Genomic DNA, 25,471 nt, shown 5'->3' with positions numbered 1-25,471 from the left:
GCCTAGAAATCCGATGTATAACATTACGCCTATAGATAACAATACATTATTGTCTATTTTAAGAATGTAGACCACAAGTGCTCTTACAAAAATTAAAAATAAAAAGGGTTGACAGCATGGCCCAGACTCCTGAGTTTGCATTTTGGCTGTCAAATGTGGAAGCTAAGCGAACTTAAGCAATATAGCTTGATCTTTAAACCTTGTGTTCCCATAGCTGGAAAACAGGAATATAATTTATCTCATAAGATTTTAAAGAACATTAAATAGATTAAATAATATAATGTATACTTCATTGACAGTCCTTTCTTCTTCTTCTTTTTTTTTTTTTTTTTAATTTGAGACAGAGCCTCAAGATGTCTGTCGCCCTGGGTACAGTGCCATGGCATCACAGATCACAGCAACCTCTAACTCTTGGGCTCAAGCGATTCTCCTGCCTCCACCTCCCAAGTAGCTAGGACTACAGGGGCCCGCCACAGTGCTCGGCTATTTGTTGTTTGCAGCTATCATTTTGTTTGGTGGGCCCAGGCTGGATTCAAATCCGCCAGCTCAGGTGTATGTGGCTGGCGCCTTAGCTACTTGAGCCACAGGCTCTGAGCCAACATTCCCTTCTTGCTATACAGAAATCTGGTTCACCCAGAAGGCGTTACTTTTCTATAACCCTTTCAGTAGTAGTAACTGTTTTATTAGATTCTTAAAGCATTAGGACCTAGCTGGGATCAACATTCTTGCTTCTTACTCCAGGCTTCCCTTTTACCACTGTCAGATTGCTGAAAAACAAACAAAAGAAAAAACAGGAAAAAATAGAAAAAGAGAAAGAACACTTTCTGTCTTTTACCTTTAATTTGCCTGCCTTTTGTCTTCCTCCATTCTTTCTTGAATCCATTCCAAACTTTCATCCTCAACATTTCATCACAACTGTTCTGTCAAAGTCACAGATGAGTGACACCTTGTTATTCCCATGTTCGGTCTTCACAGCTCACCTTACTGATCAGATTAAACTCAGCTGTCTACTGTCTTCTTGAGATGCCTTCTCTGTTCTGCTTCTAGGAAACCACTCTATTTGGGTCTATCTCATGAATTCTTTATATATATGAATATCTTCACCAATTCTTCCCCATCTTTGTAAACTCTTAAGATCAGTGTTTTTATGGCTCACTTGTAGCCACATTTATTTCTTTGAAGATGTCACTCAGTTTTTCCCAATGCTTAGTAAAAAATATACTGATATTAAATCTTTCTTCTTGTCATCGCCATATTCAACTCACCATCAAACCTACATTCAAAGGTAAACCACTTTTATTATCTCTCCCCTGAACATCTGGCCTAAACAGCCTTCATTTTCTGCCTAGAATATTATTATACTTTTCTCACTGCTCACCGTGATATCAATTTTCAACAAGAGTCAATGTAATTTTGTTAAAATTGGGGTGATATCATTTCAGTTCTTTTCTTCAAACACTCCAGCAGTTTTCCTTTCCACTTAGAAAAACAAACAAACAAATGAAACAAACAACAAAAAAAGGAGAAAACGATGTCCTTACGATGGACTACCAGGCCTTGCACAATCTGCTTCCCGGATCAGCTCTCTACCCTTCGCTTCTATTTCTTCCTCTTCACTCTTCCTGCTCACTCAATGTTCCATCCACCATCGTCTCCATTCTGGTGTGTCCAGACATGTCCACTATGTTTCCATCTCTGGGCCCCTCACTCTCTGCACCCTCCATCTTCTCTACTCAGCCTCTAGGAATCTACATGGTTTTTCATCTCATCTCCTCCCAACCTGAGCTCAAAAAGTACCTTTGCATTAAGTCCTTCCTACACTATCCTATGTAAAACTGTATTCCCCCAAGTTTTATCTCCCCTTTTACCTGCCTTATGTCTTCACATAACTTCAATTCTTGTACTAACACCCCACACCATTTTCTTACTGCCAAGCGTTATTTTTTTATCTCCTTTCAACATAAAGTAAACTCTACAAGGATGAGGATTTTCATTTGTTCTGTGTCTGCTACATTCACAACAAACAATGCCTAGAAGCTACAAATTATATATGTTTTGTTTGTTTGCACAAAACAAACATATATAATTAACGTGTAATAGTACACATGTGTAATATGTATATAAATACACAAAAAAAAACAAACAAAAGACAGAGTAGAGGAGTGTATGTCATATATTTGTAAAGGAGAGTATTTATAATGGTTTTCTGGAACTTAACAAATGAATAAATGAATAAAAATACTGCACATCATGCATTATTAATATTTGCTTAATGTACTATATATTTTTTCCTATAGAGATATCATCACAATTGTATTCCATGCATCCAGAAGACCACATAAAATATTGATGACTATGAGAACAATGTTTTTTTTGTACATAATCTAAGTCGAAGCCTGAACATCTCTCATCAGTATTCCAATTGTTCAACGAAGATACTTAATAAACTCAGACTAGCCAAATAGTTTCTACTGATCTGTATAATTGGGCAGCCCCAAGGGACAGAATAGGATTCTACAAATGTAGATGAGATTAGTTGCATAAACTGGGCCACCTGAAGTAAGAAACAGACACTGAAGTGTGATCCACCAACATCATGAACAAATTCCCTGAAAAGTACCTAATAGTAAGACTCAAGCAAGTCTTGAGTCTGCAAAGAATATGAATTCATATTTTTGAGTTTTTGGCAAAGACTTTTCTAAATGCTCTGGGTAATACCTCCTTACCTCACATATTATTTTTATTCCCTGTGTCATTGAGCAGGGTCATATAAATCACACTCTCATTAAATATATTTTGAATTGTTGCTTGAACTCCAGCTACTATCCTCAAAGCTCATCCCCTGGCCTCTGCACTGTATTTCTCAGTCTATTTTCTACTCAATACTCATTTATTTCAATAGTCGCTAATTGGGTTACTCTGCCAGGTGCTGAGAGAAACAAAAGTAAATAAGGCAATCCCTGTTTTCAGGATTCTGTCATCTGAAAATTAAAAAAAGAAAAAAACTATATAATATGTCATAATTTAATGGGGAAAATGGACAGCAATTTTGATTTGGTAATCAACTTAATACATTGATTTGGTAATCAACATAATATAACTGAAGAAAAATGAAAAAGTAGTATTAAGAAATAAGAATTTGGGGCGGCGCCTGTGGCTCAAGGAATAGGGCACCAGTCCCATATGCCGGAGGTGGTGGGTTCAAACCCAGCCCCAGCCAAAAAACAAAAACCAAAAAAAAAAAAAAAGAAATAAGAATTTGAGTAAAATCTGGAAGGATACAATTTTGTTCAAATTTTGACCTTGTAATATAATAGCATAGCATGTGTTACTGCATGGGTAGCTGAGAAAACAGGTGTGGTCTCAGCTTGCCACATAATATTGTAGCACAGTGGAAAGCGCCTTAATTTTTCCCATCCTTGCAGTTCCCTGAGCTCCATACTAGGCATAATAATAGTGTAATATACAATAGTATATGATTATTAGTATAGTCACAAAGACCTCAGGGAGTACTTGTGAAGATTAAAGAAAATAAACTGTATGGAAGGCTTAGTTAATAAATGCTAAATAAACGTTATTAGTCATTATTAATTTCTGTTGTTTATACATACAATAAATATTGACATGATTCTGATTTCAAGAAGCAAACAGGTGGTCATGGCATGTGGGAGACAGGTAGGAGCACTGTTGACTAGTGTATCAGAAGGGACTAAATACAATTGGTGGCAAAAACTGAGTACTACATGCAATCAATCAAGCAATAACTTCTAGAGAGGAAAAGAGAAAAAGTTTGTTGTTTTCTCGGTTCTGTGAAGAATATAAGCTTATCAATAGGGCTTGGATAGATGGTGAATGGAAAAGTTACTAGTTTTCCATTCACCTAGTTACTCAGAGGTCAAGGCTGACTGAGGCACTACCTCTTGTAGGGTAACTATCTGTAACACACAGCTTACGTAGTTGTTTTGACAGAAGACAGAGAAACTGAAGAATTGCATGTGGTCTTTTCTTTGCATCAGGTCACAAACAACCATACATCACCCTTGCTCATATTTAATAGCCCAAATATAGTTCCGTAGTCCTAACAGATAAATGTTTAAGCACTCCAATAGAATACATTAAGTAATTGCCAAGTTTTAATGTTTTCTACTAATGTAATTAAAAAAGAGGTCTGGAATATTTATTTATACTTATTTTACAAATGCAAATTGAGCAATAGATATGAACTGGGAAACAAAATTTTAATAACATGTGAGACAAACACGGCCCCTGATTTCAGAGTTCTTCTACTCAATGAGTTTAACATATATTTGCCATTTCATTGAGGAATCTAGAACTAAGCTATTCTCAGATCTTAACAAGGGGGAGTGAATTTTGGCAAAAATGCCAAGAGAAGCTCAAGAGCACTTTAGGAGATATTTCCTTGCCCGGCCCGGTATCACATCACTCACTGAGCTTGGAAATACTTCTCTGGTCACCTTTCACCTTCTACTCACACCTGCTACTTTCAGGACCTTTCTTTCCCTCCTCTCTTGTGGGATTCTCAGCGCTCTGGATCTTGTGTTTATCCTTTTCTCTAATCCTGTGACTCAGTGGAGCCACAGAAGCTTTGCATCTGAACACTCACATTGGTGGGTGTCTGAGGCCAGTGAATTAGAACAAGGACACATGAAATAGCTTTGTCTTCAAAGGTAGGTAGAGTCTGTAAAACGGTCCACAACCTTGTGGTATCAGAGTGTGCGAACTAAGACCTAAGAACTAAAATGTGCAGTTATACCTAGACCTGGATTTTATCTCCTACAAAATTCATATGTTGAACCTATAAATCCCATAACTCAAAATGGGACTGTATTTGCAAATGGGGCCTTTGAAAAGATAGATATTTTAAAATGAGGCTCTTAGAATGAATCTTTCTCCAATCTGATCGGTGTTTGTAGAAGGAGATTAGTTCACAAGCACAGCCATCATAGGTGTGCCTGCACAGAGAGACATCTATGTGAAGAACAGCCGAGGGTAGATATCTGCCAGATAAGGAAAGAAGCTTCAGAGGAAAGCAACCCTGCCAGCACCTTGATCTTGGATACTTCTAGGCTCAAGAACTGTGATAAAATACAAAGTATATTTCTGTTGTTTAAGTCACTTTGTGGTAGGTTTTGTCTTTGTTTCTGATTAACTTTTCTACCTGATGGTAGAACAAATCTTCCTAATCTTTGCCACCCCCACTAAGTATCTTGTTTTATTCAAAATACAAACAAAACTTATTTTATATATTTTCTTATTATAATTTCATTAATGGTATTCCTCCTCGTCCTATTGCCAAAAATATCACACACATTCAAGCACACACAAATGCATCATGTGCCTTGCCTTATTTTAGATCACAATAACCCTATGAGATAAGCACATAATTCCCTGCACTTCATAGATGAGGAAAGATGGCTGACTTAACCTTGAGGATGTTAAGTGGAAGGGCTCCCATAGCTAGCACGGTTCCCTTAGATGACAACGATAAAAGCAGCTGACAGAAGCTCCATGTAACTATTTATGTAAGTCCCTTATATTAAATAATTTAACACTCACACTGTTCTTTAGCTACCTGTTATAGACAAGGGTATTTAAGAAAAAACAGAATTAGTAAATTCACCATAGCCATACAGCTACAGAGATTTGTAGCCAGGATTCAGATCTAGGCAGTTCAGCTCCCCCTAGCTGTGTACTTTTACCTGCTATACTGGATTGCTTCTCAAAGGATGGGCTGGATATGTAAGGATGAAGACTGTTGATGGTAGTTACTATTTACTGTGGACCCCAAACCCTGGGCCACAGATTGATACCAGTCTCTGACCTATTAGGAACCTAGGAACCGGGCAGCACAGAAGGAAGGGAGTGGCAGGCCAGAGAGGGAACCTCCATGTATATTTACAGCTCTCCCATCACTGGCATTACCTGAGCTCCCCCTCCTTTCAGATCAGCGGTGGCGTTAGATCATCACAGAAGCACAACCCAGATAGTGAGCTACACATGCAAAGGATCTAGGCTGCATGTGCCTGAGAGAATCGAATGCCCCTCCCATCCATGGAAACATTGTCTTCCATGAAAACAGTCTGTGCTGCCGAGAAGGCTGGGGACTGCTGATATGCAACTTATCTAATAGTTTCTCTTGCTGTATATTTTTATAAAACTGGATGGTGATCACAACCATCCTGCACATGCTATTTTGTTACCTTTGGGCAATTTAATATATGGCCATAACTGATTAAGGTCCTAAAAAAGCATGCATGATCTTCAGTGCTACACAGGGGTAGCTGTATAAATCTTAGGAACACCAACTTAATATTTTTCTCAGTTTTTCTAAATGCTTCTCAAGTGCCTTAACTTGAAAACTCAAAATTCTTCCTGCAAACATTTTTATTTCAACTGCCAATTATTTTGTAATTTAATTAAAATTTCCATTGACAAAAAATCATTGAATATATTATATGTTTATAGAGTACAATGTGATGTTTTCATATATGTTGACACTGGAATAACCACATCATGCTAACTAGCAAATTTATTACTTTACAAATTTGTCATTTTTTGTTGTTAAAGACATTTAAAATCAAATTTTTAAGCAATTCTGAAATGCACAAGGATTTATTCTTTGTCATAACAACATTATATGCAATAGGTTACTATTTATTCCTCCTGATTGATACTTTGAAAGCTTTAATCCATATCTCTTCTTTCTCCCTCACCCGCTCCTTCAGCCTCGGGTAACCACCACCCACTTGCAAGAGACATCCAGTTAGAGAAAGGGCAGTTAGAGGGAAAAGAAAATGACAAAGGAGAGGACCTTGTTTAATTGTCAGAAAATAATCAATATTTATTCCATACTGTTGTGGAATAATGTTTAAATTGCAGAAAAAGAATATTCGCCAAAGGATGGGATAAAAGTCAGAAATGAAGACAATCAGAAAGGGTGAGTACAAAGAGCCTCGCAGAAAAACAAAAGTGACAGGAGAGGTAGGTCGATAATGCTATTTACTGAAATGTTAGAAAATTATAGGATTTGTCTAAGGAAAGGGTTACTGGAAGCTGTAGAGAGTGCAATTTCAATAGAGCTGTGAGAAAAACCAGGTTGCAGAGTTTAGAGAATTACAGTAGTTGGAACAGGTAGTGACTTGGCAGGAAAAGATCCGACCAAGAAAAGCTGCTCTGTGATGAGCTGTACAAGGCACCGAAGACTCAGAGTCAAGTGCAATTACAATTATGTTTTTACTCAATCTCGACTTCTATTAAGATCATTTAAAATGAGTCCTGTCTTTTAATGCAACCAGAATGTGAGCATTTTATTTTTCAATGGTTCCAAATTTTTCAGCTTGTTAGCACCACAAAGGGAAGCATCCACCTGCCAGTTATTAATTTTATAATAGCACTGCTTACACACAGAATGAGATCGCGCTCTTTTCTCATTTCCAGTAGGATAAAAGGGAGTATCTGAAGTATTACTACCTGGCTTTTCTACGTTACCTCGCAATACTGCTTAGCCACATGTTCAAAGGAAAAAAAATCTCTCTTTGAGTGTGTGTATGTGTGTGAGATAGCCGAAAGAACATCTTCTCAGTAAAAACATTAAAGGTTTATATTAAATCAACAATCTCTACAAGGAAAGGATATACATAGTTACTAACACTCTGAAAAATAAAATGCACTTTAACATAGTTAGGTCTTTATGTGTTTGGTAAAATTGGAGAAATGTTTAAAAAATGAAAATATGCATACGTGTACATAAGCATGAAGTATTTAGTTATAACTCAGTGTATATATACTTAGTAAAAATATAAATATTTATTTATATATAATGAGAAAGAGTAACTGTTATAAGGATAAAAAATTTTAGGGAACATTGGCCATATGCCACATGCTGTGCTAAAATATGTAAAATTGAGTTTCAGAGAGTTATTTTTTATTAAAAATAAGTGAGTGTAAGGGATGGCGCCTGTGGCTCGAAGGAGTAGGGTGCTGGCCCCATATACCAGAGGTGGCAGGTTCAAACCCAACTCTGGCCAAAAACTGCAAATAAATAAATAAAATAAGTGAGTATAACAAAGGGTTGTGAATTCTTGAGAATGTAAACAGGGTCCCTGAATACAGTTTTTTCCAAAGGACACATCCTTCCCAGGGTCCCCATTCTCAATTTGGGATCAGGGTATATGCTCCATTTCGAACAAAATTATCAGATCAGTAAAGCATTAATAGATAAGTTCAATATCCTAAAGTTCTTTTATGAAAACAAAATGGTATACTGTGTACAATGAATCTATTCTGTTCTCTGATTTTCTTATTGCTCTATCAGTTAGCTAATTTCTGACTTTTTAACATAATACAACACTGCCAACCTCTTAGTATTGATACTTACTTATATATATAGTCATCAATCAATGTCCCTTATGGAATAAGCTATTTAAAAATTTTATTACTACATTTAAAAACTTATCCCAGCAATTCGAATAAAAAAATTTTTAAAAACTCAAAATAGCCAATTTATTAATGAAAAAATACTGCTACAAACTGTTAAAATAATTATACAGCATATTTGTCTTAGAAATAACTGCACACATTAGGAAAATACTGGAATATCCCATTTTAGGGTAGAATATTTATTAAATAAACATTATCCAACATTTTTCTTCCAACTCCCTTATGCCTAAGAAGACACATTGAAAAGCATAGAAAAATGTTCTTAATTAAAAGTTCAGAAGGGTACTATATTTAATACAATAAAAAACACCAAGACTCTTAGACCAATAATCTTAAGATACCTTAAAATGTCTGTCCTTCATTTTTCTCTGAAGCTCCCAACTCTAGGTGAATCCATTGTCAAAATCATAAGATATATTCGTCTTCATTCTTCTTAAGATCTGTTTAATCCTAACATACCTTTTAAAGTGACTGACTTACTATTAGAGAAATACTTGAGAAGCTGAATACCAATTTCTTCTACTTTTGTTCTAATTCCAAACAATATAGTGTAGGATCAAATAATGCAATGTGCAATAAAGGGCTCACGCTAAAACCACTTATGGTTTCTACTTTGGACTCTTACGCAAGGTCAAATTTTGTTGTCTTTTTTATTTGTAGCTTTATTTGAAACCTTTGTTTGCATTTATTCAAGGGTTAGTAAATAGAATTTAATATTTTTTCATACCAATTAGGCATTGGCTTAGTGAGAACAAGTATTCAGACAGAGGTCTTGAATTAGATTTTCTACTACACTGCAATCCTTATTAAGAAACAAAATACATCTGATTTCACATTTGTAAGTTTATTTTAGTAAATATAAATTATTGCACAGAGCTACTAACCTTTGGGAACAAACTACAAATTAGCATTATTCATTTCTATGGTGTATTTCATTTTTAATTTAATAACAGAAATTCTGGTTAGCTGTAAAGGTCAGTCTAAAAGCAGTCTTACCATCGTCATACTGGCACAGGCAGATAGAGGCAAGAGAGCCGATGATGATCCCCGAAGCTAAACATTTCCAGAGATAACTCTGTTGAAACATCTTCTGTCAAATTCCACTCAAGCCTGATCTGAAATAACAAGAGGAAAAAACATTTGACATGTTCACAAATCTGTTATAGGTTATCGTAACTGTCACAGCACAGATTAGCCTTAATGACTTTATAGCTAATTACCTGAGCCATGCTATTCATTAACAAAGTAACACACTAGTTTAGTGCAGTGGAACTCTCTATCATCGTGAATTTGCCCATAAGTAATCTCTAAGGAAAGACTTGTTTTCTGTTATTGAATTTTTAGGCAAGTAGGTTGAGAGGTTAACATACTAATAATATCAGAGGCATTCTGTCTTCAAAATTGAGACCTTATGTGTAAATCAAATATTAATCACTTTAAGTTACTAAACTTACATTGTCCATAGCATAATTCTACAACAAAGTGTAAGTTACTCTACAGCAATTGAAAATGTTAAACCAGTTGTTAGTATCTTACGGGAGAATTTTAATGGGAATCTATCTTACACAATTAAGTGGAAAATCCCATCATTAAAATGGTAATTCCTTTCTAGTGGAGGGATAAAAGATTGACTTAATTATGCCAAGAAAGGCTAAGGATAAGCCCTTGGTTTTTACCACATCTGTTTTATGAAGCATTTCGATGAATTTCACGTTAATTCCTTTGTTTTACTTTGCAACCGCTCAATAAGTAAAAAAAGAAAAAGGAAAGCAACTGATTGAGAAATTAGTGGCTAGTGAGCAGACCAGAAAATCTTATCGAAAGAATAATGTGCTCAGTTTCTATGTAAATTGAAGAAATTACTCACACAGAATTACTCAAAATGCCTCTGATTATAGATTGAGGCACAATAGAGGTTGGAACTCTGTTTCTCTAATTCAGAGCTTCCGTATTCAGATGCCTACTGAGGACATGTAGACAAAGGGAAAGAGTGAATTACCCTAGAGGAACCATAGGGATGTGAAGGCTGTGATAAACCATGTTGTGCAGGGCTGTCTGAAGAGACCAGCTGGGGCTCAACTGCTGTCAATGGCTACTGTGTGGGAATGGAAACCAGTGTTGCCACCTTTTTGTTTTTTGCAGTTTTGGCCGGAGCCCGGCTTGAACCCACCAACCCCAGTACATGGGGCTGGTGCCCCACTCCTTGAGCCACAGGCAGTGCCCCAGTGTTGCCACGTTTTCTGATTTTCCAGGATAAAGCAGCGTCCTAATGTTTATGGGACTGTTTGGTGTTTGGAGAATTGTACAATCTTCTTTGTAAGACTAAATGCTTCTGACGGTTCATACTGACGGGGGAGCGCCCCAGTTTTCTTCTCCTGCCCAGGAGTTTCTCCACTAGACTAGTTTGTTAGGGGGGGCAAAGGAACTACTTTAATTATGTTTTTAACTTCATTTTATGCTTACATATCTTATTTTGGAATATTTACTTGTACTGTAACATGTATGTCATTTATTTTAAGGTTATACTGAAGGTGCAAGCTTCTCTTTCTCACTCTCTCTTTCTTTTCCTTACGGAATACACAGTTCTTGAATTTCAAAGACTGCTGCTCCACATCTCACACATTCAAATATGAAAACTATTCTTTTGTTTTTCTATCTAAAAAGATAAAGGACTCTTCTGCCCACATTTTTTCATAACTGATAAAGTGCTTGATCCATACTTTTATTGTTTCTAGGTACTGACAACCCAAGCAACAGGCCATGATTAGATGTCAAGAGTACATAGCAACCCATGCTTACCTGTAGGGAAAAGAAAAATAAAGTCGTTCAATGCCAGGGGTTGTTTAGAGCAGTGGATAAGAGTTTGGCTTCTTTTTAAATTCAAGCTCGTTGACTTACTGCTTATATGACTTTAGAGACCATAAATAGCATTTCTTTCTTACTTTCCTCATCAACAAAATGGCAATGGAATAGTATCTACCTGGTAAGCTTGTTTTAAATGTTTAACTAGTAAGTGAATATAAACGATGCTTAGAACCATGCCTTAGAGTGAGCACCCCTTAAAGCTTACTATATTTCTGATTTAGCATCTGTGACTCTTCAAAGGGCTTAATATATTTTCTCACTCTGTCTTTAGAAACAGCTACAAGGTCAGTATTTATTATCCCCATTGTATGGGGGAAAGGACGGGCTCGCGGAGGATAAGTGGCTCAAGGTTGTAAAGTGGTGAGCGGCAGAAGAAACCATGAAGATGGTGAGTCTTAACACTTTGCTGATTCCATACAGAAAAGGACCAGAAATTTTACCATATAACACAAAGCTTAGAAGGTCTCAAAGGATGTGGGGCCCTAAAATGCCTTGTATTGCTCCTTTTAAACTCTAAGAGAGAGAAATTGCATCTCCTTTCTTAAAGGTTTATAGCTCTTCCAAAATTTATGCAAATAATGGCTTTAATTATGTTTTTCAAATGTGAGGACATTAATAAATGAAGCAGTGGTATTTAAAATAATATATATATATGTATATGTGTGTGTGTGTGTGTGTGTGTGTGTGTGTAGAAGGATATCTGTTAGAAAAAAATTAAAGGAAAAGCAGTAAAAGGACGAAAGACCTTTATGGATCCTTAATCCACCAGCTTTATTTTCTTTTTACTGGTTTAGCATTCCGTTCTCGCAAATTATGCAGTTTTCTTTCACTTCTGACTCAAAGCAATGTGGTTTTATGTAGCAGCCCTCAAGATAAAAACAACCTGATGGGTCACATTTTAAAGTCATCAACCAACACCATGGCTATTATTAGGTCTCCAGAAATAGAACACTGGGATCTGTGACCCTGCACTTTCTTTTAGAGGATAACATTCACATCATTAAGAACATTATATAAAAACCTGAATGAATGTTCACTTAAAATAGGTACAGCAATTACTATCTACAGAAATAACATCATTTGGGGGAATGTATTACATTTGTTTGTTTTTGAGTAATGACTTAAATTTTTACTATTTCATTTATATCCGCATTTTTCTGAAGAAATTTTAATCATTTCAGTAAAAATCAATATTAACACCAACTTGAAAGAAAGCTATGACACTCCATCTCAACCTTGAGATACTTAAAAACATAGAGCACATACTGACTTTATGAGAAGCATCAATAACTCAATAAAGATACAATGAACACCCCCCCCCCGCCCCAGAAAGAGGTGGCATTTCTTTTGTCAAAGACTATAGGACCAACATGTTTATTATAATCATTGTGCCAATCAGCTGACAGCTTATAGTGGCAGATAATTTGAAATTTCCTGCTTCTTGGGTTTTAACTAAAATTTAATGTTACTAAGAATATGAATTCTAGTCAATATATGTGATTCTATTTTACATATAAAGTATATGAAAGAATGTTTTTCTTAAAAAATTATAAAGGGTGCATAAAATAAAATGCTGTTCCTTATTAAAAAAAGAATCATTTTGTCTATTTCTATGGTTATTTTTAGATTGTTTATTTAAAAAAACAGGTAAAAAGAAACTAGTAAATAGGAGAAAGAGATATGAAGAAATTTAAAGATATCAAGGCATATTTTTAATAAATTAAAAAAGAAATTAAGAAAGGTTAAAAAGAAAATGGAATAATTATGTATGAGGAAGATTCTTATACGGTAAATTTCATCCTAAAAAAATGACTAGTTATTTAAGGAAGAAAAGGTAGGACCATAAAAAGAAAGTCTAAGCATGTGTTAGTTCACAAGTTTTAATAAGGTTCACAAAAGAGAGTTTATGAAAAAAAATTGTATGTCATTGAGTTTGGTATACTTGAAGGAGAAAAATTTTGGTTAAAATCACAAGGTTTTCCCAAAATACTGATTTGCTCTTAACAAAACTATAAAAAGTTTTTGTTCCAATGCTATAATCTTCTTTTGAGACTTCTCAGATTTATATCTAGAAAGTTCAACTTATGCAATTTATATCTAGAAAGTTTAACTGTCAGCTTTTTCTCCCTGTGAAAAAGGTAGAATGGTACATTCTCCTTGATCTTTTTCTGTTGGGTCCTATGACCTATCCCCTTTGGTTCTAAATCTATTGTTAGGGCCTGACTGGCAACGGTTTTATCCTAAGAACGATGTTTTCCTCTAGTATAACTTGATTTTATACTCAGTTTTTCTTGATATGTCTGAATTGTTCAATGAGGTCAGAACACTTTTCATGCAGTTACTAAGAGTCATTGGTTCCTAATATTTTCTTATTTACTTTTCTCAGTTACACACTATATACACTTGACCCTGGACATTCTTCCTATGTCTAATTAATTCCAGTACCTTTTTCATCAGCTTTGACTTCCAAGCTGTCTTGATGGCTTTTAGACCAAGGAAGGTTATTCTTTACCATTTGGTAACTTGCCTAAGAAACAGAAGTTATGTGTCTTATCAAGATAATTCCTAAGTTGTTCTTATTAGGTTTTTGAATGCTTGGATAAAATTTAACTTTGAAAAACTGAGGTTCTGGCATAAATGTTAGCTTTCTGTATTGCCTTTAAATGTGGAATGTAAGCGTCTTGGCACAGTAACTGAGAGAAGGCCAGGAAGGCTATGTTAACCAGTATAATGAAAGTGTGTCAAACGCTCTGTGAAGCTAGTGAATGATGCCCCATGATCATATCAATGTACATAGCTATGATTTAATAAAAAAAAAGAAAAAAAAGAAAGTATTTTGATCATCACTTAGTTCTGTGAACCGCTATCATTTTGCAATCACCTGTGAGTCTATTTTGATCATGTGTGTTGTGTTTTTAGACAATTTTGACAAGAATCTTCACATAAAATCAAAGCTTTATCAAATATTGCTAACTATTTGTGTTAAGTTACAGCGTCTTCATTCCTGGGTCTTTAAACACCAAACTCAGGTTAACCAAAGCCCTGTTTTCAGACCCAGGAAAAGACAGAAATCAAAATAAACTGATTTCATGACACAAAGGACCATAGATGTAAAGTCTCCTTGTTTCCAACTCAAAGGAATATTGTAGAATAATGGATAGAGGATACACAGAGATGACTTAGGGGTACAAATGCATTGATAACTGATGGCATAATGGTCAGTGTGGTCTGGGCTTCATAAGGCTTGACACCATAACCATCCACAGTGCCACCTATCCTAACCGATCGGAAAGGGACATCAGTCTTATCCTGCCAGAAATGGAAGCTACTATTGGAGTGGCTGGCCCTTAAATTTATCATGAAGTCACCCTAAGAAACTGGTCTCCTCGACTAGAAGTTCTGCCCCCAAAATAGAGATATTTTACGTCAATTTAAGACTTGTGGGGTTCTTTATCCAATGTAGTAATAGATAACCGATAGCCTTAGATTATTTATTGCTTTCACAAAGTGATGTTTGTGCAATAATTGATAAGAATTGCTGTGCCTGTGTCAATACCAGTATACAAATGGAAGAGGAGATGAAGAACATAAATAAGCAGCCTAAATGTTTACATGGCTTTTGCAAAGGTACCAAGGTACTATCTTGGTGGAAACTGAGACTCAATAAAAGTGTTTTTACCATCTACTACCTGGGCCTTCAGTGGCAAAATTATTACTGCTAATTTTAGACCCCGGGATATATAACCTTCTTGTAAAGTTTGTTATCTTCTATGTTACAACAATTTCAGTTCAAGATGAGGTCACAGCAAGGCCTGTCGATCCATGCCACTAGCTGATTTAGAGCAGAAAGATGTCCTGTCCTTAGATGCCTTCCCCTGATAGGCAGGACCAATGCCCCTAACGTCTGCCTAAAGCAGTCACACACAACAGACCGTCTTTCTACAATCCCTCAGACAAAGGAGTATGATCTCCTAAGGGAATGAGATAGAAAACCAGGAAGCCCAACTTGTTAAAAAGTTGCAAGACCCAAAACAAGGTCTCTAACAAAAACAGGAAAAAAAAAAAATGAATGTAGTGAAAGGCCGACAGACCCCATTTTGCATTCTTTCCCCCTCTTCTCCTCATCACTACCCGCCCCTGAGCACATAGGCCTTGCAGAAACTGGCTGTTAAACAAACATATGCTGCAGAGATGGGGGATTAGCCCAGAGTAACAGCAGATCCCTATAAAACCAAGTTTCTATCTTAGGTTCCCCATTGCTTTAAGGATTCACCCCTCTCCTCCACCCAAACTGAAAGGAAAATATAAAAACATCCTCCCATTGTCATGCAGGCCCCAGGAATTTTTAGGTGTGAATTGTTTGGTCAGCAGGCCAATAAAGGACTCTATACTCAACTTGAACAGTCTGCCTGCGTTTTCTCTATAATTCCACTCACGTTGGGCATAACATTAGTGAGGAAGACCTGTAAGGGCTAAGTTGGCATTGAGAACCACCCCTCCTCACCTTTGCATTCATTATGCCCTGGCTACCGTGTATTCGCAAGCTAGAGGAAACTCCCACCAGTGCCATGACAGTTTACAATCACCATGACAACCCCTGAAGTTACATATGGTATGAAAAAAGGAGGAACCCCTTGGTCCTGTAAATCTCTGCCCTTTTTCTCAGAAAAGCCAAGAATAATCCACCTGTTTTTTACCATGTAATTAAGAGATAGCTGAAAATAGAGTTCTTCAGCAATGTAATCTCTGCTGTTCTTGAGAGTTAGCTGCTGCCCTTGTCTATGGGGTAGACGTACCTTATTGGTTGTGTAATAAATGTTGCTTTCATATACAACTTAAGGCTCACACTTGAATGCATTCCTGCACAATGCCAAGAATCCTCTTGGCTTTCAGGGAACCTCTCAGTTTTGGATTCCACTTTCTGGTGTCAACACCACAGCAATCTTTCCTTGGATACATTTTTGACATGTTAAGTCCTTTTTGTTAGCCTCTGTCCCTGACAGTTATGTGAAAAACTGCTAATTTTATTGATACATCAAAGTTTGTTGCACACTGTCAAAGCTTTAATAGGAAATCCCACCCCAGTACTACATCAGACAGCAAGCTAGAGACGTGCAGTGATTCAAATTACTAAGACTTTTGATTGCTGTAAAATCTATAAAGAGCTATAAAAAGAAAACTTGTCACTGTTCTGTATTTCTTGGGAGAAATATATGAAAAATATATTTCAGTCAGAATACAGAAAAAACTTTCTTTCAAAGCAATCACAACTTAAAATTTCTAAAGTCCCATATTGCACTAAACCCAATACGGATTTCCTTAACTCACTGGCAGGAAACTTTTCCTCTACTTCAGCGTGGTGGAAAACATCAGTAATGACCTTATGACCTCAGGGAGTAGTCATCATCTTAAGAATGACCTGATGAATCAGCCTTTTTTTTTTTTTCTTTATAATATCAACTTAAGAAAAATTAATTTGCAGAAATTCTTTCAGATATATTCCTATTCTCTATATCATTATATAGTTTTCCTTAATAAGTAAATATTTACATCTAAATTTATATTATATATTCATCTCTAAATATATTTATATTCAGAGATAATTTTATATTACATGTTCATATATAATGAATATATTTATATATAACTTTGCTACATATTTACACAAAATTTACATTAAAAAGAATATGTTTTATTTAAATTTATATTATAAATAGGTAGTTATTGATATTATCCCTTGGTTTATGTTATTTATTTTTTAGTTATGAGTTTAATTCAAATTAAAAGACAGAAATGTCAGACTGCATCTAATTTGTGACAAAGTAGAAGGTAACCTATGATTTTACAGGACACGGTGAGGTCCAAGGCACCTCTCCAGCTGGTCTGGCCAAATAGGATCTACCTGATCTTTGCCGAGGCTTACAGATTGCTGACATGACGTGCTGCAATGTCTCAATGTGACTTTACTGCCAACTTTAAAATGTGTATCAATTTGCTTTCTATGCCCTCTCTCTCTCTTTTCTTCTCTAAATAGGTATGTGGATATCCAACCTAATTGTGGTGGAGTAAAACAAATTTGATAAAAACAATTTCAAAAATAAGGAAAAGAAATGAATGAAAACTCATCTTGCCATCACCTCAATAATTTACATTGTACTATATTCCAGTGTTAAACATTTTAAATATAAAATCAACAGTTTTAAACATTAAATAAAATTGATTTAGCTCAAAATATAGTTCCCAATATCCCATGATACACATAAGGAACTTCGATATCCTTCTTCTACAAACTTACGTGGACAGCTGGAGAATTCAAATCAGTATATTAACTTATCTGTCCAGAGTCTACCTTTAATTGGTAGTTTTAATCATAAAACTTAAAATAAAGCAGGGAAAACGTTGATGTTAGATTTGTGTAATGTTTGTCAAGAAAATGAATTACTGACAAATATAATTAGCTTACTTAATGTACATTTAAAGATTATAAGCTATTAGAAATCAGCACTATTCAATGTACTCAATATCAGCACTATTCAATAATAGATACTCAATAATAGGTACTCAATAATAGATATAACTCATATGTTACAATATAATAATATAGCCATACTAGTTGGCTTAAGAAAATGTGAATATATCAAATTTTTTAAAAAATGTGAGTAAAAGTTTAATACCTATGTTTGCTATGGCTATGACATTGTATATTATTTTTACTGTTCATGCATATATTCACTCAATTAGAATTTGTAAATTTAGAGGGTTAGACAACATTTCTACCATATAAGTAAATTAATTCAGTTTTCTCACAATAAATTTGCTAATGAGCAAGTACCATACTTCATATTTTCTACTTAATATATTATTTTAAAGTATTTTAGTAAAATGATTCCAAATTGGAAGAGTATTCAGTTGTAATGACCAATTTTATAGGAATTCTATTCAACCCTGTATCTTCAGAACTTTCATCTAAATACTACTCTTTGAAATAAAAACATTTCTCAAAATTTCTTGCAGAATTAACAGTTTGGAAGAAGCAAGAGCTCTAAAATTAAAAAAAAAAGTTCAAGCATGATTTTATCTATGGAATTTTTAACTTAAAAATGTAACCAACTGAACTTAAAACTGAGTTTTAAAGCTCAGCTAACTGCTTTCAGCTAACTGCTTTCATGATTTCAAAAGGAAGCTTGAGGGGAGTTGTGTATAATGTCATTTCAGAGATTAGAAAACAGATTTTGGCTGATATTCTTGCTTCATGAAAGTTATATATCCTAAGAAACTCAAATAAATAATTATTACATGAAACAAATAATACTTATTACATGAATTTTTTCTTAGAGAAAATTCATTAGCAAAAAAATCAAAGTTAATCAACAGAGACTGATCTTAAAAGTGAAAATGCCAATGACTTTTATGATATATTATAATAAAAGACCTGGCTGTAGAATGAGAGAGTGTTAGGTTGCATTACTATCCTACCACCCATTTGGAGCTATATAATGATAAACTGGAGAAAATTAGTACAATAAAATCCATTTTATTCTGCTGTAATTGAGAAAAAGGACTTAAATGATAAAAATAAAGGAGCAATTGGGATTATTCATTTATTTACAGCATAAGTATTTATTAAGTGTTGATTCTGGGCAATGCACTTTATAAGATGCAAAGTTGTCAGCATTGTGTGAAAAAGTGAATGGATTAACAATGATTAAATAACAACACAATGGTTCATATGAAGTTTTCAGTCTAATAGGGGATGACAGTAACACCTAAAGTGCCCTGCGATGAATCAAACCCCCGGACAAGGCCCTCCCATACAGAGCAGGTGGAATACATGACTGGGTTGTAATTAATAGGACATGGTGAAGGTAAGGAGGTGTTCCCCTGTTGTTTCAGTCAAGTTAAATAAAACGCAGTCCTTACACATTGAGTGGAGGGAGAAGAGAGAAAGAGGATAACTTCTCTGTTTAAGGAAACATTAATGTTGAAAACTGTCTTACAGAGAGGGACATCTGCAGGGGGCTATAATAATATAAATTCTCACAGAGAATATGCAGATACTATGTATTTATATATAAATATATACTCATTATGGTATTTATTTATTTTTCTTTTCTTTTCTTTTTTTTTTTTATTGTTGGGGATTCATTGAGGGTATAATAAGCCAGGTTACACTGATTGCAATTGTTAGGTAAAGTCCCTCTTGCAATCATGTCATTGTATTTATTTCATAATGATATTAGAAATTGGCAAACAGATAAAATGTATCCTTACAAAAGATAAGAACATGCAGTTGGTAAGCAAGTTCTAATCCTCTATTTCAATTAGAGTTTATGATTTCTATACCACAAAGGCTACTGGGACCATTTTTGTTCCTATGAGCCAATTAAATAAATCTGCTCACAAATTTCCTTCCTATGTCTTATTACACTGATACCAGTAGAACTCTGTGTAATCTAAAATAATTTCTATTTTTAATATAGTTTGTCATAGAAAGATCATTTGAAGCAGTGTACCTAGCCACAAAATACTATTTTTATATAATTGTTGAAATGGCAAAAGTAATGGAAATTCACAACAAAGTATCATCTTTAAGAAGAATTTGCAGAAAATAATAACAAAAGGTTGAACAAAGCATGTGTAGAAATATATAGTTCTTTTCCACTTAATTAGCACTCTTGTCCAATTAAGTAATAATTACTTTAAAAAGTGATGTTTTTCCTCTTAGAATTATAGCTGAAGTTCAAAGTTTCAAGTTTTAATTACTACTCATAAAGCATACAGTGAAACTTTCAAAATTATAAAACATCCACTATTTTAAATGATTCAGCAAGATATTACTTTAGAAAAAAATCATTAATAGTACTAAATTTCTGAGAAATTAATGGCAAGCAGCTTGTTACCTCTTGTTTCCAGTTTTAAAATGGGTGAATAAACTACAGTCAGAAGTCTTTCATGGATGAAAGAAAGTAGAAGTCATAAGATTAGAAACTCACTAATGTGATGCCCAGAGCAAAGATGAAATCAGATTTTATGGATGATTTTGAACTTGTAGTTTTAATAATGATATTGGTATAGTGAGAAGGTGAATCAAAAAGAAACAAATCTCATGACTCTACCCATTCCAGCCAACCCACCATGTATTTCAAAGTATTTATATATTCACTAATCTTTTGAACAAGGGTGTGTGAAGATTTTTAAAATCAGATAAAGTTGTGATAGGATATGTGTATTTATTTTTTTGTGTGTCATTATATTGCATGTATTATTTAGTGTAATTAGCACCATTGTTTCAGAAAGGGATCATAAATGCATAAGACTGTAGGATTCAGAAAAGTACTCTAAATAAGTGAGCTGGCTGAGGAAAAGTGAGGGTTCTGGAGACTTTACTAAATTGAAATGACACTAGCTTCTTTGTAGATGTGTTAATCTATTTTTAAATCTTATCTGCCTTTTTTAATTAATATTAAATCATAGCTGTGTACATTAATGCGATCATGGTGCAATCCCACCAATCACCCTCCCTCTGCCCGTCCTCCCCCTCCCTCCCTTCCCACTCCCCCTTCACCATATTCTTAGGTTATAACTGGGTTATAGCTTTCATATGAAAGCCATAAATTAGTTTCATAGTAGGGCTGAGTACATTGGATACTTTTTCTTCCATTCTTGAGATACTTTACTAAGAAGAATATGTTCCAGCTCCATCCACATAAACATGAAAGAGGTAAAGTCTCCATCTTTCTTTAAGGCTGCATAATATTCCATAGTATACATATACCACAATTTATTGATCCATTCGTGGATCTATGGGCTCTTGGGCTTTTCCCATGACTTAGCAATTGTGAATTGGGCTGCAATAAATATTCTGGTACAAATATCTTTGTTATAATGTGATTTTTGGTCTTTTGGGTAGATACCTAGTAGAGGAATTATAGGATTGAATGGCAGATCTATTTTTAGATCTCTAAGTGTTCTCCAAACATCTTTCCAAAAAGAATGTATTAATTTGCATTCCCACCAGCAGTGTAGAAGTGTTCCCTTTTCTCCACATCCAGGCCAACATCTCTGGTCTTGGGATTTTGTGATATGGGCTAATCTTACTGGAGTTAGATGGTATCTCAAGGTAGTTTTGATTTGCATTTCTCTGATGATTAAAGATGATGAGCATTTTTTTTCATATGTCTGTAGGCCACGTGCCTGTCTTCTTCAGAGAAGTTTCTCTTCAAGTCCCTTGCCCAGCCTGTGATGGGATCACTTATTCTTTTCTTGCTTATACATTTGTTCTCTGTAGATTCTGGTTATTAAACCTTTGTTGGAGACATAACCTGCAAATTTCTTCTCCCACTCTGAGGGCTGTTTGCTTGATTTACTTACTGTGTTCTTGGCTGTGCAGAAGCTTTTTAGTTTGATCAGGTCCCAGCAGTGTATTTTTGAAGCTGCTTCAATTGCCTGGGGGGTCCTCCTCATGAGATACTCGCCCAGACCGATTTCTTCAAGGGTTTTCCCTGTACTCTCTTCTAGTATTTTTATAGTTTCATGTCTTAAGTTTAAATCTTTAATCCAGTGAGAGTCTATCTTAGTTAATGGTGAAAACTGTGGGTCCAGTTTCAGTCTTCTACAAGTTGCCAGCCAGTTCAGCCAGCACCATTTGTTAAATAGGCAATCATTTCCCCACTGGATGTTTTTAATTGGTTTGTCAAAGATCAAATAACGGTAAGTAGCTGGGTTCGTCTCCTGGTTCTCTATTCTGTTCCAGACATCTACTTCTCTGTTTTTGTGCCAGTACCATGCTGTTTTGATCACTATCGATTTATAGTATAGTCTGAGGTCTGGTAGCATGATTCCTCCTGCTTTGTTTTTATTTCTGAGTAATGTCTTGGCTATTCGAGGTTTTTTTCTGATTCCACATAAAATGAAGTATTAGTTTTTCAAGATCTTAAAGTATGACAGTGGAGCTTTAATAATGAGTGCATTAAAATTGTGTATTGCTTTAGGTAGTATGGACATTTTAACAATGTTGATTCTTCCCAGCCATGAGCATGGTATGTTTTTCCATTTTTTAATGTTTTCAGCTATTTCTTTTCTTAGAGTTTCATAGTTCTCTTTATAGAGATCTTTCACATCCTTTGTTAGATAAACTCCTAAATATTTCATTTTTTTTAGATAAAACAGAATGTCTAGATTTTATTATAAAATTATATAATTTTAAATTGTGTTAAACTATTTTTAGATGTACATGGTTGGCCAAAGAAAATACAGGTACTTGCACTGGCTGGACCATGGCGTACTAGTTTGCAAACTTGGGCCTAAAGGTCTGTAAGTTGACTGCAAGGTACATAATCACAGCTCTCTGTCCAGATAATCAGGATGACAGTGTGCTCATCATCACATCCCACAAAACATCTCTTCATGGTCATGTTCTTCCAGAAATTTAACAAGTGTAGAGTGTCTTTCTGCCTAGAAAAATCTATCTCAGTAATACAAGGTTGGACAATTAAGTTCACAAATGCATCCTAGAAAAATTACTATCTACCTCATTGTTGACTATCATTGTGGCCGCCTTCCAAGCAACCCCCTTGAAAGCTATGTACTGATGCCACTGCCTAGTCCACCCTTCAAAGTGCTTTTTCTAGGATGAGTCGGCAAACTTAATTGTCAGACCTTGTACGACAGCTCTGACAGCTATTTCAGAAAACAAGTTCCAAAACTTGTGCTGGTGCTGGTGTCAGTGCATGGCTTTCCAAGGGGAATACCTCAAGGGTGACCATAGTGATATTCAATGAAGAGACAGGTATGTTGTACATTTTCTAGGATGAATTTAGGAACTTAATTGTCCGACATTGTATGTGCAATAAACTATAAAGATGATGTGCTAGGATGCCCAGGATATCCTAGGTGGAAATTTTAGGACTGCTGCTATTCAGGATTTTCTCAAAAGAAGGATTTGCAAAAGTCATGTAATTACCTTAAAATGTAATATATATATATATATATATGTATGTATATATACATACACATATAATACACTTACATATTCACAAAGCCATTCTTTCATGCACACATACCTCGAAAGTAAGAATGGAATTTTGGCAGAGTCATCAACAATGCAAATATTATTGTTGCCTCATGTATTGATTTATGTTCTAATTTTTTTAATCATGTAAGTAATTTTTAAAATGGTACCAGATTCCCAGATTAAAGACATATTAATGACATTTACCTATTTTATTTATTCTTTTCAGATTTAAGAGTGGTTCTAGATAATCTTCTAAAGTATCTTTTGGGTACTGGCTGCTTATCTTTTGGGTGAGCAACACTTAGGCTAGCATTTCAACTTCTGATGAGAGCCCTTGTATATGCATGATCCTAAGATTAGACACTTTCCTTCTCCACTCAAACATATTTTAAAACTGGAAAGAAAGAGAAGTAAATGAGTGAAATTGTGAGAATTAGTTATTTTCTGATTTTCAACAAATTGAATTAAAAAGTGAGTTCTCAAGTGAGTTTCAGAAAGTTATCATGTACTTTCACCTTACCATGAACGTGTTCACAAAGGTGAAAAGAAAGGGCACATACAGCATTTCATTTAAAGAAAATATAAATGTGTCTATGTAAAATAATGTCTAAACATGGCAGGAGATAATACTGATATAAACGTGAATAGATCAATAAAGCCCTGATATTGTTGGAATTCTAAAAAATTTGCATATCACTTACGCCATTATTGTGAAATAAAAAACATACTTGATAATAATATATAAATAAGTGATACAGTGGAATGTTTTATTTATATTTTGTTAATACAACCTAAGATATTTTCCTTGGAAATACCTATGTTAAAAAGAAAAAGATCCTTTGGATTATATAATACTTACTAAAGAGGTTTTAGACAAAATGATTAACAACATACCCTGTTTCCTGAGGCATTGCTAATTAATGTGGGAAGTACTATACAGAGATTAGCCTCTGAAAATCACATTTTCTGTAAACACACAAGTAGACTAATTTTAACACTGTAAAATACAAGTGAAATTATATTAAGTACTGTCTTCTACTAGCCAAGTAATACCTGTAGAGCAGAAATAGCTATTCTGTCATATTAAAAAAAAAAGAAAGAAAGAAACTGAAGTGTGGCTTATGTGTATAATTTTCTAGTAATCTCATTCTGAACGGAGCTTCATTAAGCAACAGTAATTACAGAAGAAGGAATAGACTGACAATAGTACTTTGTTTATAGAAAATACAAAAAATGAATAAGAAAATGAAAATGCTTGGTCTGATAAGGAAAGTTTCATTTAAACTCTGCACAGAAGTAAAATAATGAAAATTGAAATGAATCCTTATTGGTTATTTTGAAAGCAGTCTTTGTTTTAAACTTTTTTTTGCAGTCTTATTTTCTTAAAAACAAATTAAGCAAACAATTATTTTCCAATAACTTCTAAACTTCTGAATCTTGGGTCTCATTTTCATTTCTAGGTGTAGCCCATATTTGCTACATTATGAACATTTTTCTATTTTAAAAGGGCTTTATGGAGCTTCATTTTCTTTTTGAGAAAAGGCAAAAAAGGCATAATTATAGTAGAGACACTTCTATGGCTTGAAGAGAAGTGTAAGGGGAGAGAAAGAGGGTTGGAGATGGGAGAGTGTTGCTAAGGTATTAGGGAATGCCCTCTGATTATCTGTTGTATACGTTGTATGAACTGAGTATTTACTGAGAACATGCTTTATTAAAATATGTTAAATGTCAAGATAAAATATTTCAAATAAAAACAATTATTGAACTTCAATTAAATATATGAGCTTATTTATGTATTTTTTCTCATTTATGACAGAAAGTTAGGTTTGCTCCCCCAGGATAATAGTGATGTTTTATCCACTTCTCTTTGGACCAGTGTAGTGTGGTACATGTATAATAGGAGATGAATGACAATTAAGAGAAGCCCCTAACCAAATAGAAATGAAAAGATCAATAACCTAGCAGTGCATCGGGAGACATTATTCTTCAGGGGAAGAATTTGAGGCTCCCTTTTTTGTATTCTTCTTTCTGCAATGACATTTAGCAATTTATGAAAACAAACGTGAAGTATATATCTGTCATGTTGTGATACATTTTACCTTGTATTGGGTGTTACAAGTGTAATAATCAGGC

At 34.7% G+C, this 25,471-nt stretch overlaps 1 protein-coding gene across 1 annotated transcript in view; it reads right to left on the bottom strand.

Annotated features, from left to right (window-relative positions):
• The window catches only part of LOC128581091 (protocadherin-15-like), a 724,065-nt gene that overhangs the window by 682,390 nt on the left and 16,204 nt on the right, over window positions 1-25,471 (bottom strand). Inside the window, exons 2-3 of the mRNA XM_053583500.1 lie at window positions 9,468-9,575; window positions 737-767 (exon numbers count right to left, since the gene is read on the bottom strand). Of these exons, the coding sequence (XP_053439475.1) occupies window positions 737-767; window positions 9,468-9,575 (139 nt within the window). The remainder of the gene's footprint in view (window positions 1-736; window positions 768-9,467; window positions 9,576-25,471) is intronic.

The sequence above is a fragment of the Nycticebus coucang genome, chromosome 3, assembly GCF_027406575.1.
Source record: "Nycticebus coucang isolate mNycCou1 chromosome 3, mNycCou1.pri, whole genome shotgun sequence".
Lineage (NCBI taxonomy): Eukaryota > Metazoa > Chordata > Mammalia > Primates > Lorisidae > Nycticebus > Nycticebus coucang.
Note: the sequence above shows the minus strand (reverse complement) of the source record. Positions and strands in the feature narration are given on the sequence as shown.